Source organism: Symphalangus syndactylus, chromosome 13 (genome assembly GCF_028878055.3).
Source record: "Symphalangus syndactylus isolate Jambi chromosome 13, NHGRI_mSymSyn1-v2.1_pri, whole genome shotgun sequence".
Taxonomy (NCBI): domain Eukaryota; kingdom Metazoa; phylum Chordata; class Mammalia; order Primates; family Hylobatidae; genus Symphalangus; species Symphalangus syndactylus.
In genome coordinates, this window is record NC_072435.2 from 45760411 (window position 1) to 45778980 (window position 18570).

General features: G+C 52.7%; 1 protein-coding gene across 4 annotated transcripts in view; it reads right to left on the minus strand.

The window, feature by feature from the left end:
* Positions 1-240: 240 nt before the first annotated feature.
* PBX4 (PBX homeobox 4) overlaps positions 241-18570 on the minus strand; it is a 65579-nt gene continuing 47249 nt past the window's right edge. For 3 of the 4 annotated variants that reach the window (XM_055236134.2, XM_055236133.2, XM_063616419.1), the window contains exons 3-8: positions 8655-8902; positions 8178-8368; positions 7509-7644; positions 3210-3366; positions 2240-2346; positions 241-640 (exon numbers count right to left, since the gene is read on the minus strand). In XM_055236134.2, coding sequence (XP_055092109.1) covers positions 548-640; positions 2240-2346; positions 3210-3366; positions 7509-7644; positions 8178-8368; positions 8655-8902 — 932 coding nt within the window. In that variant the 3' untranslated portion in view covers positions 241-547. Of the gene's footprint in view, positions 641-2239; positions 3031-3209; positions 3367-7508; positions 7645-8177; positions 8369-8654; positions 8903-18570 lie in introns of those variants that run through there. The other variant, XM_055236135.2, reaches the window with a different exon arrangement.

An 18570-nucleotide genomic window follows, 5' to 3' on the forward strand; every position in this document is an offset into this window, starting at 1 on the left:
TGGGCTCAAGCAATCCTCCTACCTCGACCTCTCAAAGTGCTGGGATTACAGGCATGAGCCACTGCACCCAGCCAGCACATTTTAAAATCAGAACAGAATGATACGATCCCACAGAAGATAGTGTTGGGAGTCGGTGACTGTGCGGCGCAGATGAGTGGCAGAATCACAGCACACATGACACTGCAGCTGTGACCGGTGTCAACTACCATCCAAAACAAATCTGGTGAACAGACATCGGAATTAAAATAAGTCAAAAATTTTAATGGGAAAATCTGTGCCAAGTCCTAGAACAGACAATTCATAGCGTTACCATAAAATTACTATCAAAAAAACGAACTGAGGTGGGAGAATGAGTGGCGTTTCAGGCCATCTCGAGTCCCAGCAGACACATGAGCCGGCGCCACTGGCCTGGCTGAGGAGCAGGGGCTCATGGGCACCACCACCCATCTGGGTTTTCTGAGGTCATCGGCAGCATGTTCAGTAACAAAGCAGTGGCTGGCGATACACGGCAGCTCACACGGCACTCTTTCCTGCTTATCCCCAAAACTTAATTAGACGTACTGGAGTTGATGCTGCCAGGGTCTCCAGCAGGTGAGGCAGCTGCAGGTGGGGGGGTGGCCCCCTGCCAGCTACCCTGGGCCTGAAACGACAGAGACTGAGCATCAGAGTGGGTGGCCGTGAGACTGGTGACTACCTAGCCCACGTGTCGCAGGTGGAGCCTCCAGGGGTCCCTGGGAAGGCTTGGAAAAGATCCACAGATGACCTCCAGCTCAGTGGAGGAGGGAAGGGATGGAGGGGTCAGTCCTGGGTCACAGCTGGCCTTGCCACCTGACATGGGACATGGACGAGCTTCCCCGGCAGGAAAACTGGCCTCTAGTGGCTTCCCTGGGGCTTGGGCAAAGGACTGACTGGCATCGGGTACAGCAAGGGCTCCTGCCCGGTAAGGGGCAGGGAGGCAAGGTCAGGCCTGGAGCCCATGATGACGCCCGGAGCGTCATGGTGAGACTCGATGGGAAAAAGGGGCTCTGAAACCTGGCCCAACACTGGCCTGGCTGGGCAGCAAGGAGGGTGGGAGGCATCCACTTGTCATGAGGGGTGGGGGCTCTGTCTGCAGTGCAAAGATGGCGTCAGGTCCAAGGGTGCTAAGACGTTTGTCCACAGGACCCACCCCTACTATGGTGGGCACGGTACAGGCTAAGGAAGGGGCTGGGACTGCTCTGCCCATGAGTGTGGGAGCAACTCAGACGGGTGCACCACCCGGGGGCGCTCTGCTCTGCACTGGGGTGGACACACAGCTGCTGGCACGTAGTCAGGTCCCAGGAGTGCAAAGGGCAAGGTGAGGCCCCTCACGTGTGTCCCTGGCTGGGGGCTGCATAGTTATGGGGGGCAGCTGCCAGAGCAGGGCAGTGTGGGATGTGCACTTCCCAGGACCAGGTGGGACCCCACAGACGGCACAGGAGGCATCTGTTCTCTGAGCCCCTGGGAGAGTGGTGAGTTGGGAGGGGCACCTGGCTCTGCAGGGCCCTGGCACACTCCGCACAGACTCATGCCTGTGCTGGGCACATCACACCTGGGCCTCCTGGGTGTCTTCAAGACGGTCCCCACTCGCGGCCTCCCCTGCCACTGGGGTCAGGCCCCTGTGGCCACCAAGGGGGAGTGGGAGGCCACGGGGCCTGGGTGGGGTGGGTGTGTCAGCTGCCCCAGACCCGTGGCTCCTTTTCTTCTTGGTGGCCAAAACGAATCCTCACTGTGGTCAAGCAGGGTGCCCTCAGTTCTGCATCAGAGCAGCAGGAGAGGAGGTACTGGCGCAAAACCTGCCTTCCCGGCCAAGCTGCGGCACTGAGGGTGCCAGGTCTGAGCCCGAGGGAAGGCCCCATCTCTCCTCCGGCCTCCTCTGCTGGCCGCCTCCCTCTCCCTCTCGAGGGAAGGACACCATGTCCTCCCACAGTCCTCTAGGAGGTGCCCTTCCCCTCCACAGCCAAAATCCTCATCTTGGGGTTCATCCCCACTGACTGTTCCCAGCGGCTGCCGTGGTGACAGGTGGAGGTGGGGGAGGGCACAGTCATTACAGAGTGGGGCCCTGCAGAGCTGTGCCCCAGAGGTGGCCACGCAGCATGGCCTGTGTGGCTGCTGGGACCTCTGGGGAAGCTGCCCCAAGGCTGAGGGGTGGCTGACAAGATGACCCTTTCTGAGAACCTGCCACCCACCTGGGCGCTGTGGGACAGTGCCTGAGACTCACCTGGGACTGCAGGCAGCCTCCCCCAGGAGGAGGCTGGAGAGAGGCCAGAGTCCGCAGGGTGAGGAAGGCGTCCCCAGCACTGAGCAGCGGGAAGGGTCCAGAGGAGCCTGGAAGAGATGGGAGCCCGGGTGGGCAGAGTCGTGGCACCTCCTCAGGTGGGACCCGCCCAGCCCCTCAGCCGGCAGGAGGCCTCGAATGTGGCTCCTGCTCCTCCTCAGCATCTGGCCTCTGCTCCTCAGCCCCCCACCCCAGGGAGGCCAGCAGGGCCCTTCCCATCACACTACTAATGTCCTTTTATGTCTTGTCTTGTCTTTTCTTTTTGAGACAGTCTCGCTCTGTCGCCCAGGCTGGAGTGCAGTGGTGCGATCTCGGCTCACTGCAAGCTCCGCCTCCCGGGTTCACGCCATTCTCCTGCCTCAGCCTCCCAAGTAGCTGGGACTACAGGCGCCCACCACCACACCCAGATAATTTTTTGTATTTTTAGTGGAGATGGGGTTTCACTGTGTTAGCCAAAATGGTCTCTATCTCCTGACCTCGTGATCTGCCAGCTTCAGCCTGGGATTACAGGTGTGAGCCACTGCACCCAGCCCATGCCCAGCTAATTTTTTTTGTATTTTCAGTAGAGACGGGGTTTCACCATGTTGGCCAGGCTGGTCTCAAACTCCTGACCTCAGGTGATCCACTCACCTCGGCCTCCCAAAGTGCTGGGATTACAGGCGTGAGCCACTGCGCCCGGCCCTTTCATGTCTTTTCTTATTAGTATCGCCATTCTGTCCCCAAAGCACAGGTATCTGTTGGTTGGGATCACGGCCAAGAGGAAGAGAACTCTCACAGTTGAAACCGAGGAAAGAGTTACACAGAGTTGACCACTGGGGGAAGGGCGATGTGGTCCCACTGTGGCCTCCCCAGATGCAGCTCAGTGGCCGTCCACGTGGGTACAGATGACTGTCCCTGGGCCAGCCTCACTCACCGGAGCTGGGTGTTGACAGGCAGCTGGCATGGTTCCCTGGGACCCCAACTTCCGTGGTATCCACAGCCGTTTTACCCATGTAAATAGTAGCCTCTTCTTGAAACTTCCCTATGTTCTTTTTATACCGGATTCTTTTGTTGCCAAACCAGTTAGAGACCTGTGGACACACAGGAATCACTGGAGGAGCTGACCCGGCGACTTCTGAGACACGACGCAGTCTGTGGGTTCCCTGGGATGCCCGTTGCTCCCACTGCCTTAGAAGACAACACTGCACCCTGGGGCTGTGAAGAGTCTGGGACTGAGAAGGTGGTGCCCTCTGAACCACGGACCCAGGGAGATGTCCACATGGATTGAGGACACCCTGGAGCCAGCATCTCTTAGAACTCTGCTGCCTAAAACCGGGTGTTGCTGGAACTTGGACCTGGGAAGAGGTTGGAAGGAAAACAAGACTGTCTGAGATGGGCGGGGACAGAGCCTCTGGCTGCCATTGCAGCAGGCGGCAGGTTACGTTCCCTGTTCTCTTCAGGAAAAGTGACAGCCAGGGAGACCTGGGGATCCAGTAACTGCGATCGAATCCCAAACTTATCAAATGAAAACAAGGTGAACTCTGAAGGGGTAGTTGGAATGTACCAGGTGCTAGGCTAAGCACTCCTCATATATTTATATATTTTTCTTAATTTTTATTTAAAAAATGTTTTTTGACCGGGCGTGGTGGCTCACGCCTGTAATCCCAGCACTTTGGGAGGCTGAGGTGGGGGGATCATCTGAGGTCAGCAGTTTGAGACCAGCCTGGACAACATGGAGAAACCCCATCTCTACTAATAATACAAATATTAGCTGGACACGGTGGCGCATGCCTGTAATCCCAGCTACTTGGGAGGCAGAGGCAGGAGAATCACTTGAACCTGGGAGGCAGAGGTTGCAGTGAGCCAAGACCGCACTACTGCAATTTAGCCTGGGCAACAGAGTGAGACTCTGTCTCAAAAAAAAATTTTTTTTTTCTTTTTTTTAGAGATAAGGTCTCGCTCTGTTGCCCAGGCTGGTCTCAAACTCCTGGGCTTGAGAGTTCCTCCCGCCCTGGCCTCCCAAAATGCTGGGATTCCAGGCCCAGCCTCATCCTCATGAGGACCTGGGAGGCAGCTGTTATCGTCCCTGCTGTAAGAAAGCAGAGGCAGGAGAAAAAGGAGCTAGTCCACGGCCAAGGTGGAATCAGCCCAGCTCTGACTGCAAACTGGCACTGGAGTCCCCCAGGGAGGGGCTTGTCATCTTTGGTGGCACTGCTGATGCTTGGGCTCCATCTGCTCTGTGGCGGCCATCCTGTGCACTGCAGGGTGCTGAGCGGCATCCCTGGCCTCCACCCACTGGGTGCCAGGGGCACTTCCCTCCTCTAGTCGTGACAACAAAAATGTCGCCTGGGCAGATTCACATGGGTGAGCACTCCAGGGCCAGCGCCTTCCTACAGGCATGGAGACGTCCTCAGATGCCCATCTAGGGCCACATTTCAGTATCCCAAAGCAAGCAAAATAAACATATAGTGTAATAACACACAGAAATGAAACAGCCGAGGGATGGAGGAGGATTGTGGATGACCTTTGCTACTTCAAACATTTTTTTCTCACTCTGTCACCCAGGCTGGAGTGCAGCGGTGTGATCTCAGCTCACTGCAACCTCTGCCTCCCAGATTCAAGTGATTCCCTTGCCTCAGCCTCACCAGTAGCTGGGACTACAGGCACATGCTACCAAGCCTGGCTAATTTTTGTACTTTTTTTTTTTTTTCGGAGACGGAGTCTCACTCTGTCACCCAGGTTGGAGTGTGGAGTACAGTGGCACGATCTCGACTGACTGCAACCTCCGCCTCCCGGGTTCAAATGATTCTCCTGCCTCAGCCTCCCCAGTAGCTGGGATTGCAGGCACGTGCCACCAAGCCTGGCTAATTTTTGTATTTCCAGTAGCCACGGGGTTTCACCATGTTGGCCAGGCTGGTCTCGAACTCCTGACCTCAGGTGATTCGTCCGCCTTGGCCTCCAAAGTGCTGGGATTTCAGGCATGAGCCACCATGCCTGGCCAACATTTGGTGTACTTACATTATCCTTGCAATGTTAACTATAAAATGAAGGATCCCTGTCTGTGTGCTCTCTGTTCCAAAAATAGTGTCTGCCTACCCCTGGGGTATGAGCAGCCTTCTCTTGATCCACGTGGGAGGCCCCAGAGGCTCCATCCTGGTTGAAGCGGCCCTGGTTGTCCTCCAGACAATTGTTCCTTGGGGGCCAAATGTCTCACGCTTCTCCAGGGGCCTTGAAGACCCAGAGGCGCGGCCCCTTGCTCCAGCCCTGGCCTTGTTTCTGACACCACAGCAGATCTCGATGAGCAAAGTGATATGTGACTATGATCCCAGGATGTTTTGCTGCCTGCGTGACCCCGAGGGGTTCCAATTGCTCTCTGTCACAGAGACTTGACTGGACTTAGCCTGGGTTGGGGCAGAGCATGGTGGTGAAGGACTAGAAACTCAGCCCCTCCAGCTGCAAAGTAGGGAGGGCTGTGGTGACATGAAGCAAGCCATGCTGTGGGTCAACACCTGCCATTCCTGCTGCCATAGAGGCTGTGGGGCTGTGCCTGCCCAGGTGGGAGGGCGGCACCCAGGCCCTGTTCCACACACTCATGCTGCCGAGGGGGTATGGCCTGGACCTGGCTTGCTGCCATAGGCTGCCTGGACTTACTGTTCCCATGTTAAAACCTTCAGAGGCCGGGCGCGGTGGCTCACGCTTGTAATCCCAGCACTTTGGGAGGCCGAGGCGGGCGGATCACGAGGTCAGGAGATCGAGACCACGGTGAAACCCCGTCTCTACTAAAAACACAAAAAATTAGCCGGGCGTGGTGGCGGGCACCTGTAGTCCCAGCTACTGGGAGAGGCTGAGGCAGGAGAATGGCGTGAACCCAGGAGGCGGAGCTTGCAGTGAGCCAAGATCGCGCCACTGCACTCCAGCCTGGGTGAAAAAGCAAGACTCCGTCTCAAAAAAAAAAAAAAAAAAACCTTCAGAAATGTTTCTTAGCCTCTTGGTCTTAGTGTCTCCCTCCTTCACCCCCAGTTCCACAGAGGACACTGGTGGCTGCCTACCAGGCTATAGAGTCAGGGAGCTCACACTCTCTACCACGTCATCTCAGGGAGCTCACACTCCACAGCATCCCCCAGGGAACCCACACTCCATCTCAATCACCTCAGGGAGCTCACACTCCATCTGTACCTCTCAGGGAGCTCACACTCCACCTCAATCACCTCAGGGAACTCACACTCCATCTGTATCCCTCAGGGAGGTCACACTCCGTCTGTATCCCTCAGGGAGCTCACACTCCCTCAGGGAGGTCACACTCCGTCTGTATCCCTCAGGGAGCTCACACTCCGTCTGTAACCCTCAGGGAGCTCACACTCCGTCTGTATCCCTCAGGGAGCTCACACCCTGTCTGTATCCCTCAGAGAGCTCACACTCCCTCTGTATCCCTCAGGGAGCTCACACTCCGTCTGTAACCCTCAGGGAGCTCACACTCCGTCTGTATCCCTCAGGGAGCTCACACCCTGTCTGTATCCCTCAGAGAGCTCACACTCCCTCTGTATCCCTCAGGGAGCTCACACTCCGTCTGTGTCCCTCAGGGAGCTCACACTCCGTCTGTGTCCCTCAGGGAGCTCACACTCCGTCTGTGTCCCTCAGGGAGCTCACACTCCACAGCATCACCTTTGGGACCTTGCATTCCATCTGCATCCCTCAGGAAGTCCCCAGATCTCTCTGCGGGTACACTTGCACCCCTGCCTCACAGATGAACGGGGAGAGCGCCAGAGTCCCACATTTGTAATGCAGAGCCTGGATCTGAGCTGGCCTGGCTGACTCAGAGCCTGGAGACTTGGCTCCTATTCCACACTTTTTTTGTTTTTCAGAGATAGGATCTCACTCTGTCACCCAGGCTGGAATGCAGTGATGCCATCATAGCTCACTGCAGCCTCACCCTCCTGGGCTCAGGTGATCCTTCCACCTCAGCATCCCAAAGAGCTGAGACCACAGATGCACACCACCAAGCCCGGCTAATTTTTTAAATTTTTTGTAGAGACAGTGTCTCACTATGTTGCCCAGGCTGGTCTCGAACTCCCGGCCTCAAGCGACCCTCCTACCTCATCCTCCCAAAGTGCTGGGATTCCAGCAGCCATGCCTGGCCTCTGCACACATTTAACAAACTTCCCTGGGTGTCCTCATGGGACCTAGTCATCCACTCCTCCCAGGCGTGGTGAGGCATGGCAGGAGAGAACGTCACCTGGGAGACGGTGATGCCGCCCTTCCTGGCCAGCTCTTCTTTGGCTTCTTCGCTGGGGTAAGGGTTGTTCAAATGGGAGTAAAAATACTCATTCAGCACTTCTGTCGCCTGCTTGCTGAAATTCCGCCGCTTGTGCCTGCAAAAACAACCAGTCTTAGTAGGCGTTAATATGCTGGGACTCCAGTACCACCCCCACCTCTAGTTCTGAGTATGATTTTCCAGTAGTTCTGAAAACAGCAATCACTTGAGGTCAGGAGTTCGAGACCAGCCTGGTCAACATAGTGAAACCCCATCTCTACTAAAAACACAAAAATTAGCTGGGCATGGTGGTGGGCGCCTGTAATCCCAGCTACTCGGGAGGCTGAAGCAGGAGAATCGCTTGAACCCGGGAGGCGGAGGTTGCAGTGAGTGGATATCGCACCACTGCACTCCAGCCTGGGCACGAGAGTGAGACTCAGTCTCGAATAAATAAATAAATAAATAAATAAAAACAAAATAAAATAAAAATGAAAACAGCAATACTTCAGGCCTTCTTCCCAAGAGGCTGTGAGGTCTCCAACCGTGACTGCGGACACAGCCTCTAGGGCTGTCTTCAACCCAAGCCAGCACTACTTCCCTCCAGTCCCTCAGAGCTGGCCCTTGAGGTCTTGGGTGCGTACAGGCCCTGACCTGGCATCGAGCAGCCGCGAGCGCAGGGTCATCACCGCCTCACAGGTGCTCTGCTTCAACTGCATCTGGATGGCGCTGAACTTGCCGTGAATGGCGCTGACCATGCACTCAATCTCCTTAGGGGAGACAGGCCTCATCTTGCTCTGCTCCTGGAGGAGGTTGGTGACGTGCGTGGTGAACTCACGACAGGCCTGGGGTGGGAGCACAGACACGCCGGCCTGTGACTAGGCAGCAGGGTGGCACAGGGCAGCAGGTTCCACAGCGGAGCGGCCGCCTGCCACCCCCTGTGGCTCACATACCAGCGGGTGACTGTTAAGTAAATGGAAAGGGCTTTCAGTAACAATCGGCCACCTCTGCAGCGACCAGCTGCATGGACTCCCTGTTCTGCACCACGAAAGAAAGGTGGTTAGCGTTCCGTATTTCGCTTTGACAAATGCGCATTCACATGACAGAAACTCTTACATGCAGAAAGATCACCTGTTCATATTTCTCTAGCTCAGAGTGGTAAATCTGTCGGATCTGGGACAGCTTGGCCCTGTAGTCAGAGTGCTCAATGCTATTGTCATTTGGACAGCCACCTGGTGTTGCTGTGCCAGCCATAGCCACGGCTCCTCTTCTTCCTCTCTTCTCGGGCCTGCACACACCCTCGGCCAGCAGCATGGTATCCAGCCTCATGAGCTGGGCGTCAGGGGGATCTTCGTCCTGAATGCCATGGATGCTTACCCCTAGATAAGAGAGACGGGGACAAGTCACGATTCATTTTCTAGAGAGAAAACAAACCATGAGAAAATGTGAGCCCTGGCGTTATGTCTGAAGATTTTTGCATAGAACCCTTCGGGAGAAAGGAATACTCCACCTTATCACCAAATTGGATGATGGATACTGAGCACCCCGCTAAGACATGGGTCTAAGTGCTATCCTTAGAGCGCAGTCTGGGGAGGAATGGGGAGAGACAGGTCGCAGTTTGGCATAGCCCATGAGGGCAAACCTTGGTCACAGCTATGTGCACTCAGCAGGGCCAGGCAGGTGCCTGTTGCTGGGGACACCTGAACCCCTGAACCGAGTCTCAAGAAGTGCTGGGGAAGAGGGGGCACCCGAGATGCTGCATACTGATAAAGGCAAGTGGCAGGCTGGCATCGGGGTGGGGGTGCTGTTATAAAACTGGAGAGGAAAAGCCTGATGAAGAAAGTGCCAGAAAAGATGAAACAACCCACTGAAAGATTTTAAGCAGAGAAACAAGATAATGGGCCCTACAATTTGGAAAAGCCATCCCTGCTCTGCAGAGAGGAGACCTGCACAGGGGCAGGGCTGGACTGCAGGGGAAGCAGTCAAAGGGCAGCCACCGTCAAGGTATACACAGCTGTGGGGTCTGCAGGTCAGCTACAGGGCAGTCAGAGAACCCCCAGGATTCATGCCCCGGGACACGGGTGTCAGAGAAGGGAAGAGTCCAGGGTCATTCCCAGATTCCACCATGGGCAGCACAGCCAATGGCGCCGCATTCTTCCAAGTAAAAAGCCTGGTGCTGCAGCTTGTGCAGGTAGGGCTAGGTGAAAAGACGGCTTCAAGGCCAGGCACAGTGGCTCACGCCTGTAATCCTAGCACTTCAGGAGGCTGAGGCGGGTGGATCACTTGAGGTCAGGAGTTCGAGATCAGCCTGGCCAACGTGGTGAAATCCCGTCTCTACTAAAAATACAAAAATTAGCCAAGCGTGGTGGTGCCTGCCTGTAATTCCAGCTACTTGAGGGGCTGAGGCAGGAGAATCGCTTGAACCCCGGGAGGCAGAGGATGCAGTGAGCTGAGATCTTGCCACTGCACTCTAGCCTGGGGGACAGAGAGACCCTGTCTCAAAAAAAAAAAAAAAAAAATGTTCTCTTAGAGTCAGGCTTTTTTCTTTTCTTTTTTTTTTTTGAGATGGAATCCCACTCTGTCACCCAGGCTGGAGTGCAATGGTGTGGTCTCTGCTCACCGCAACCTCCACCTCCCGGGTTCAAGTGATTCTCCTGCCTCAGCTCCCCAAGTAGCTGGGACTACAGGTGCGTGCCACCATGCCCGGCTAATTTTTGTATTTTTAGTAGAGACAAGGTTTCACTATGTTGGCCAGGCTGGTCTCAAACTCCCGACCTCATGATCCACCTACCTCAGCCTCCCAAAGTGCTGGGATTACAGGCATGACCCACTGTGCCCGGCCAGAATCAGACTCTCTTAACATGGTCAGCTACTAACTGAATTAGTGCTCAGATGACAATTCCGTTTGATTATATCATATAGATATTTAGTCATTTACAAGTGTCCCTTTCTTATTCCCTACATAACAGATGAATCTTTTCTGTCAAAAACTCACTAGTCAAAACTGAAGGAGCTCAAGCGATATCCTTGTAAGAATTTTCCTTAGAGATTTCCACTTCAGGCCGGGCGTGGTGGCTCACGCCTGTAATCCCAGCACTTTGGGAGGCCAAGGCGGGCGGATCACCTGAGGTCGGGAGTTCGAGACCAGCCTGGCCAACATGGAGAAACCCCATCTCTACTAAAAATACAAGATTAGCCGGGCATGGTGTCGGGCACCTGTAATCCCAACTACTTGGGAGGCTGAGGCAGGAGAATCGCTTGAACCTGGGAGACGGAGGTTGCAGTGAGCCGAGATCACGCCATTGCACTCCAGGCTGGGTGACAAGGGCGAGACTCTGTCTCGGAAAAAAAAAAGAGATTTCCACTTCAACACTTAGTGCTAGTTTATTAAGCACACATGCAACAAATTTTATAAACCAGGATTTTGAACAAAAGACAAAAAAAATTAGCAACCAGATCCAAGGACTGACCACAAACCTGGTGCTTAATATAGGATAGTGTCAGCCAGGTGCGACGGCTCACGCCTGTAATCCCAGCACTTTGGGAGGCCGAGGTGGGTGGATCACCTAAGGTCAGGAGTTCGAGACCAGCCTGACCAACATGGAGAAACCTCATCTCTACTAAAAATACAAAATTAGCCGGGCATGATGGCGCATGCCTGTAATCCCAGCTACTCGGGAGGCTGAGGCAGGAGAATCGCTTGAACTCGGGAGGTGGAGGTTGCGGTGAGCCGAGATCACACCACTGTACTCCAGCCTGGGCAACAAGAGTGAAACTCCATCTCCAAAAAAAAAAAAAAAAAAAGTATATATATATATACACATACGCATATATATATATATATACAGGATAGTGTCCCACCTTCTCCAAAACGTTTCTTACTCAATTAAAATTGGAAAAAGCAATATGAGAAAAATGGGAAGATTACAAGAAGAATCCACACACCCTGTTAAACTTTTAAGGTAGAATAGATGGCGGCACAAAGTTGCAGACATGCAGAGACTTAACCACAAGTACTCAGGCAGTGAATGTCCATGGCACAAATTAGTCATGCTAATTAGACATAAATTTGTCTAATTTGATAATAAGAACATAAACTTTAATAGAAACAGCCAAAATAGCTAATACATGAGATTGGTTAAGTAAATTATGATAGAACCATAAAATAAAGCCGCCAGCAACTCTATTTTCTTTTCTTTTCTTTTTTTTCTGAGATGGAGTCTTGCTCTGTCTCCCAGGCTGGAGTGCAGTGGCGCAATCTTGGCTCACTGCAACCTCCACCTCCCGGGTTCAAGCAATTCTTCTGCCTCAGCCCCCTGAGTAGCTGGGATTACAGGCGCTCACCACCATGCCTGGCTAATTTTTGTATTTTTAGTAGAAATGGGGTTTCACCATGTTGGCCAGGCTAATGTCGAACTCCTGACCTCAAGTGATCCACCTGCCTTGGCCTCCCAATGTGCTGGGATTACAGGCGTGAGTCACCACACCCAGCCTCACACCCAGATAATTTTTGTATTTTTAGCAGATACGGGGTTTCACCATGCTGCCCAGGCTAGTCTCGAACTCCTGAGCTCAAGCGATCCACCTGCCTCAGCCTCCCAAAGTGCTGGGATTACAAGCGTGAGCCACCGCACCTGGCCTGTTTCTAAAATTTCTATCACCAAGTCTATGAAAAATCATCAGCAGGAATGAGGGCATCAGGATACATCCCCTTGGGAGGCTGAACTATATCAGAGTGGATATTCCTCAAACTGCTTTTGTGAATATCACTCAAGCTTGGCCCTGTCTCTTCACAGATGCCCTCCTCTGCCTCCACATATTTATTTAAGCAGAAACTTCAGGCTATACTTGGTGCCGGCTCCCTGCAGCCCGTGGCCACTGTGGCCCTTGGCCTCAAAGCTTCAGAAAACACCCCCTCTCCCTGAGTGCCAGGCTGAACTGCAGGTTCCCGCCACCTCACACCCAAGGTCCCTCCCCACTGGCTCACTCAGTCTCTTTGGACTGCACCGAGGCTCCTTCTGAAATGGCTGAAGGAAAAGTGTCCCTTTTATTGGCTGGCAGCCAGCCTTCCAGTTTGGTGGCCCAATTTCCCTTTTCTTTTTTCTTTCTTTTTTTTTTTTTTTTTTAAAGACAGAGTCTCTCTCTGTCGCCCAGACTTGAGTGCAGTGGTGCGATCTTAGCTCACCGCAGCCTCCACCTCCTGGGTTCAAGCGATTCCCCTACCTCAGCCTCCCGAGTAGCTGTGATTACAAGCATGCGCCACCACACCTGGCTAATTTTTTTTTAAGAGAATTAAATTGTTTATTGATTACAACTTTTGTATTTTTAGTAGAGATGGGGTTTCACCCTGTTGAACAGGCTGGTCTCGAACTCCTGACTTCAGGAGATCCACCCACCTCAGCCTCCCAAAGTGCTGGGATTACAGGTGTGAGCCACCACGCCCAGCCTGGAGACTCAATTTTCTAACAATCTTACTTTATCTTCAAGAAGCTCCACCATCCTGGCTAACACGGTGAAACCCCATCTCTAATAAAAACACACACACAAAAAATTAGCCGGGCATGGTGGCGGGTGCCTGTAGTCCCAGCTACTTGGGAGGCTGAGGCAGGAGAATGGCGTGAACCCAGGAGGCAGAGCTTGCAGTGAGCCGAGATCGCGCCACTGCACTCCAGCCTGGGCGACAGAGCGAGACTCCGTCTCAAAAAAAAAAAAAAAAAAAAAGAAGCTCCAGCTGTCTGTTTTAGTTCCTCCCACTGCCAGCATCCATGAGCGAGGACAGCCCACTTGGAATGATGCTCATGGGGTGCCGTGCCCACAATCTGGGCCTTACAGATCTGGGTGACAGTCACAGCAAGTGGACACCCTTGGATAGCCAGGTAAAGGCCGCTCCCAGAATTGGCCTGTGTTTGCCTATTCCTCGTAATGACCCTCTCCTCCTCCTAATCTCTCCTGGCTCAAAACAGACAACGGCTGTCCTCTCTGTGGTCCCTCTGTTTTCAAATCCTATTGATTCCGCCTCAACAATCAACTTTCCACTTACCCCTCCCTGGGCCCCTACTGTGCTAACCCTCTCCTGCCCTTTGTGACCTGTGGAGGAAAGTCTCTCCCCTCTCATCCCTCATACACACCTGCAGGCCAACCCTCTTCAAACACATCATGCCGCTCTTTTGTTTAAAAGAAACCCAGCCTCTAACATCCTTCTGGACCTGCCTTTGGAACCGTTCCCTCACAGAGCCTTGCACGGCCTCTGACAAGCACAGATGTCCCATGTGCCCCTGAATCTTGTTCAGCAGCTCCTTCCTGAGCACCCGTGGAGATCACGGCCAGGCGTCACATGTGGGCGGAGGATACACAGGACCCAGTCCCTCCACAGAGGACCCTGGCATGCTCTGACAGCCGGGGTGAGGAAAGCCACCTCCACACCGTCCATTACAGGCCCAATTGAAATAGTGAAAGGAGCATGGTCAATGTTGGCACATGCAGTGTAATGAGTGTATTCATGTGGGTGTGAAATGCAGAGCTGCCGCAGAATATGTGGCATTCTTTCATTCATTCATTTATGTATTTAGGGGCTGGCAAGGTGGCTTATATCTATAATCCCAGCACTTTGGGAGGCTGAGGTGGTAGGATTGCTTGACCTCTGAAGTTCAAGACCAGCCTGGGCAACATGGTGAGATCCTGTCTCCAAAAAAAATTTTTTTTTTTTCTTGAGATGAAGTCTCGCTCTGTCACCAGGCTGGAGTGCAGTGGCATGATCTTGGCTCACTGCAACCTCTGACTCCCTGGTTTAAGCGATTCTCCTGCCTCAGCCTCCCAAGTAGCTGGGATTACAGGCACACGCCACCATGCCCAGCTAATTTTTGTATACTTAGTAGAGATGGGTTTTCACCATGTTGGCCAGGATGGTCTCGATCACCTGACCTCGTGATCCGCGCACCTTGGCCTCCCAAAGTGCTGCGATTACAGGCGTGAGCCACCGCGCCTGGCCAAAAAAAAAAAAATTTTTTTTTAAATCATTTACTTATCCAACAACAAACATCTGAAAGCCAGGTACCATACTAAGTGTTGAGGATTTTTATTGTATTTATTATTTTTGGGGTCTGTCTTTGTTGCCTAGGGTGGAATATAGTAGCATCATCATAGCTTTCTGTAACCTCGACCTCCTGGGGTCAAGCGATCCTCCTGCCTCAGCTTCCTGAGTAGTTGGAACTATACACATGCCACCACACCTGGCTAATTTTTTTATTTTTGTAGAGATGGGGTCTCACTATGTTGCCCAGGCTGGTCTCAAACTCCTGTCCTCAAGTGAGCCTCCACCTTGGCCTCCCAAAGTGCTTGGGATTATAGTTGTGAGTCACCACACCTGACCCGAGGATTTTAAAAAAATATACCAAAACCCACAGGACTTACTGTTCTCCAATTAAAACTCTCAAATTACAGTGAGAGGCTGAGGCGGGCGAATCACCTGAGGTCAAAAGTTCAAGACCAGCCTGGCCAAAATGGTGAAACACCATCTCTAGTAAAAATACAAAAATTAGCTGAGCATGGTGGTGCATGCCTGTAATCCCAGCCACTCTGGAGGCTGAGGCTGCAGTGGGCCAAGATCGTGCCACTGCACTCCAACCTGGGAAACAGAGCGAGACTCCATGTCAAAAAAAAAAAAAACTCTCAAAGTGAAGAATACGTGTGCCTTTCCATTTACTCTTCATGGGGTATGCATTGTAGAGCATTTCTAGAGAAGAGTTTTGAGATGCTGGTTAACCTTGAAAAAGTGCATAATCTTTAATCTCCAAATTCCCATTCTGTACCTGGAATTTATCCTACAGGGGTACTGACACCTACAAACAAAGATGTATTTACAGGAGGCAGAGTGTTTGTAATCGTGGGCGACCAGAAGGGTGCAGATGTGCACGAGTTTGGGCACAGACAGCATACCTGTCACCCTCGGGCCCTGTGGTGTCACCTGTGAGTCTCTTGAGGGTGCCATTATGAGGCAATCAGATGTGATAAGCCTTATTTCTTTAAGATTACACATTTCTGGCCGGGCTTGGTGGCTCACGCCTGCAATCCCAGCACTTTGGGAGGCAGGCGGATCTTGAGGTCAAGAGGTCGAGACCATCCTGGACAACATGGTGAAACCCCGTCTCTACTAAAAATACAAAAATCAGCCAAGCGTGGTGGCGTGCGCCTGTAGTCCCCACCGCTTGGGAGGCTGAGGCAGGGGAATCGCTTGGAACTGTGTGAGGCAGAGGTTGCAGTGAGCTGAGATCGCGCCACTGCACTCCAGCCTGGCGACAGAGGGAGACTCGTCTAAAAATAATAATAATAATTAAAAAAAAAAAAGATTATGCCTTTGAGGCTGGGCACGGTGGCCCACGCCTATAATTCCAGCACTTTGGGAGGCTGAGGCAGGCTTGAGGCCAGGAGTTCGAGATTAGCCTGGCCAACATGGTGAAAACTCATCTCTACTAAAAAAAAAAAAAAAAAATTAGCTGGGTGTGATGGCACAAGCCTGTAATCTCAGCTACTTGGGAGGCTGAGGCAGGAGAACTGCCTGAACCCAGGAGGTGGAGGTTGCAGTGAGCCAAGATCATGCCACTGCACTCCAGCCTGGGAAACAGTACAAGACTCCATCTCAAAAAAAATATATATGTTGGCCGGGCGCGGTGGCTCACGCCTGTAATCCCAGCACTTTGGGAGGCCGAGGCGGGCGGATCACGAGATCAGGAGATCGAGACCATCCTGGCTAACACGGTGAAACCCCGTCTCTACTAAAAATACAAAAAATTAGCCGGGCGAGGTGGCAGGCGCCTGTAGTCCCAGCTACGCGGGAGGCTGAGGCAGGAGAATGGCGTGAACCCCGGGGGGCGGAGCCTGCAGTGAGCCGAGATCGCGCCACTGCACTCCAGCCTGGGTGAAAGAGCGAGACTCCATCTCAAAAAAAAAAAAAAAAAAAAAAAAAAAATATATATATATATATATATATATATATATATATGCATTTTTACTATATATGTGTTATAAGCAAAAGCAAAACTTAAAAAGCTGTTACCAAGGAGAACCGCTGTGCCTTGGTTGCCACCATCAGTCCATGCTGGGGACATCTGCCCTGCCAGCTGCCGCTTGGGTGGCGCCTACAACAGCTCCCTCAGCACCGTGCCTTTGTGCTCCCCGTACACTGCTGCCGGACTAATTATGGTCATTAGACATGCGTTACCATCAATTACAGCAAGCTCAGTTCCGGTGACTGTTCCAGAGCTTCTCAGCTGTGCTCCTCAGCTCCCCCAGGGCCCTTGACTGGCAGGCAGGGAGGCTGGAGGTACCAGAAGCTCGGTTCAGGGATACCATCTGTCGGAGGCACTCACATGGGGAAACAGACCTAAAACAAAGGTACCCCCCTCCTCAAACTGCCAGGTTTCCTTCTGTTCCTAACTTACTGTGTGTGACAGAAACTCTAGTAAATCAAACAATGACATAAAATAAAATTGGGATCATGTTTTTCTAAGAAACAATATGGCAATGCTGTGAGCCGAATGTTTGTGTCACCTCCAAATTCACGTTGAAGCCCTAACTCCCACGTGACTATTTGGAGGTGACGCTTTTAGGAGGCAATTAAGGTTAAATGAGGTCATAAGGATGTGGCTCTGATCTGATACGATTAATGTCCTGATGGGCAGAGACCCCAGGGAGCTTGCTTTCCCTAAGAGGTCATGTGAGCTCACAGCAAGATGGCGGCCGCCTACAAGCCAAGAGAAAAGGCCTCATAATGGACTCTACCTGGCCAGCACCTTCGTCTGGGACTTTCTAGGCCCCAGAACTGTGAGAAATAAATTTCTGTTTTGTAAACCACCCAGTCTGGGCTGGGCATGGTGGCTCACATCTGTAATCCCAGCACTTTGGGAGGTCATAGCGGGTGGATCACAAGGTTGGTGGATCACAAGGTCAATAGATCGAGACCATCCTGGCCAACATGGTGAAACCCCATCTCTACTAAAAATACAAAAATTAGCTGGGCGTGGTGGCGCATGCCTGTAATCTTAGCTACTCAGGAGGCTGAGGCAGAAGAATCACTTAAACCCAGGAGGCGGAGGTTGCAGTGAGCCAGGATTAAGCCACTCCAGCCGGGCAACAGAGTGAGCCTCCGTCTCAAAAAAAAAAAAAATCACCCAGTCTGTGCATTTTGTTAGGGTGGCCTGAGTGGACTAAGACAGTAACATAACCCCAAGTTGCTTTTTCTCCTCAGGAACAAAGATGTGGAGAAAAGCAGAAGGCTCAGAGGGGACCCTTCTTTGCCCTGACTTCCCCAAGATGCTCACCTGCCCCCTCACCCACTCAGGAGTGCTCTCACTTGGCAGCAGGCTTTGCTCCTGCCTCCTTCCCACAGCAAGTGGGAGCCACCTCTGGGACCCCACAGGGAGAAGACTAACCCATGGATTAAATCAGATGCCCTGACTGACCCCTTGAGTCTGCCACTTTCCAATCATGTGGCTGTCAGTGGTCACTCCACTGGCTGCAGGCCCCAGTTGTGAATGGAGCCGCCCCAGGCACCTGACTGGATGGAATTACATAGAACCTGGCCCGGAGCTCATCAGGGTATGGGACTAAGCAAAACACTCACTTCAAGCTCTCCCTGCTGTCTCAAATCAGCAAGAAGCTGGCCCCTCAAAAGCAGAGGCAGGGCCTCCTGTGCCAATCAATCGATCATGGAGGCTGAGCCTCCTCCCCATCTCCCCCCACCATCCACAGCTGGAATGAATCTTGGAGATGGATTAAACTGTGGAATCTGGAACAGACAGAGGGTTGACGCCTTGTGAGAGGCAGCCAAATCTCTCTCTGAGGAGTCCTTTGGTGACAGAGAGCCCAAGCCTAGTGTGCCAACCTGAGTCGCAATAAATACCTATAGTCACAGCTTGCTCTGATCACACAGGCGCAGGTGCAGACAAGCATGTCCATCTGCCCTCGGGCCCACCCACCGAGTCTGGAACTGACAGTGCCGGTGACTCTGCACAGGTGAGAATCGACATTAAGGAGAAAAAATGGAGACTTC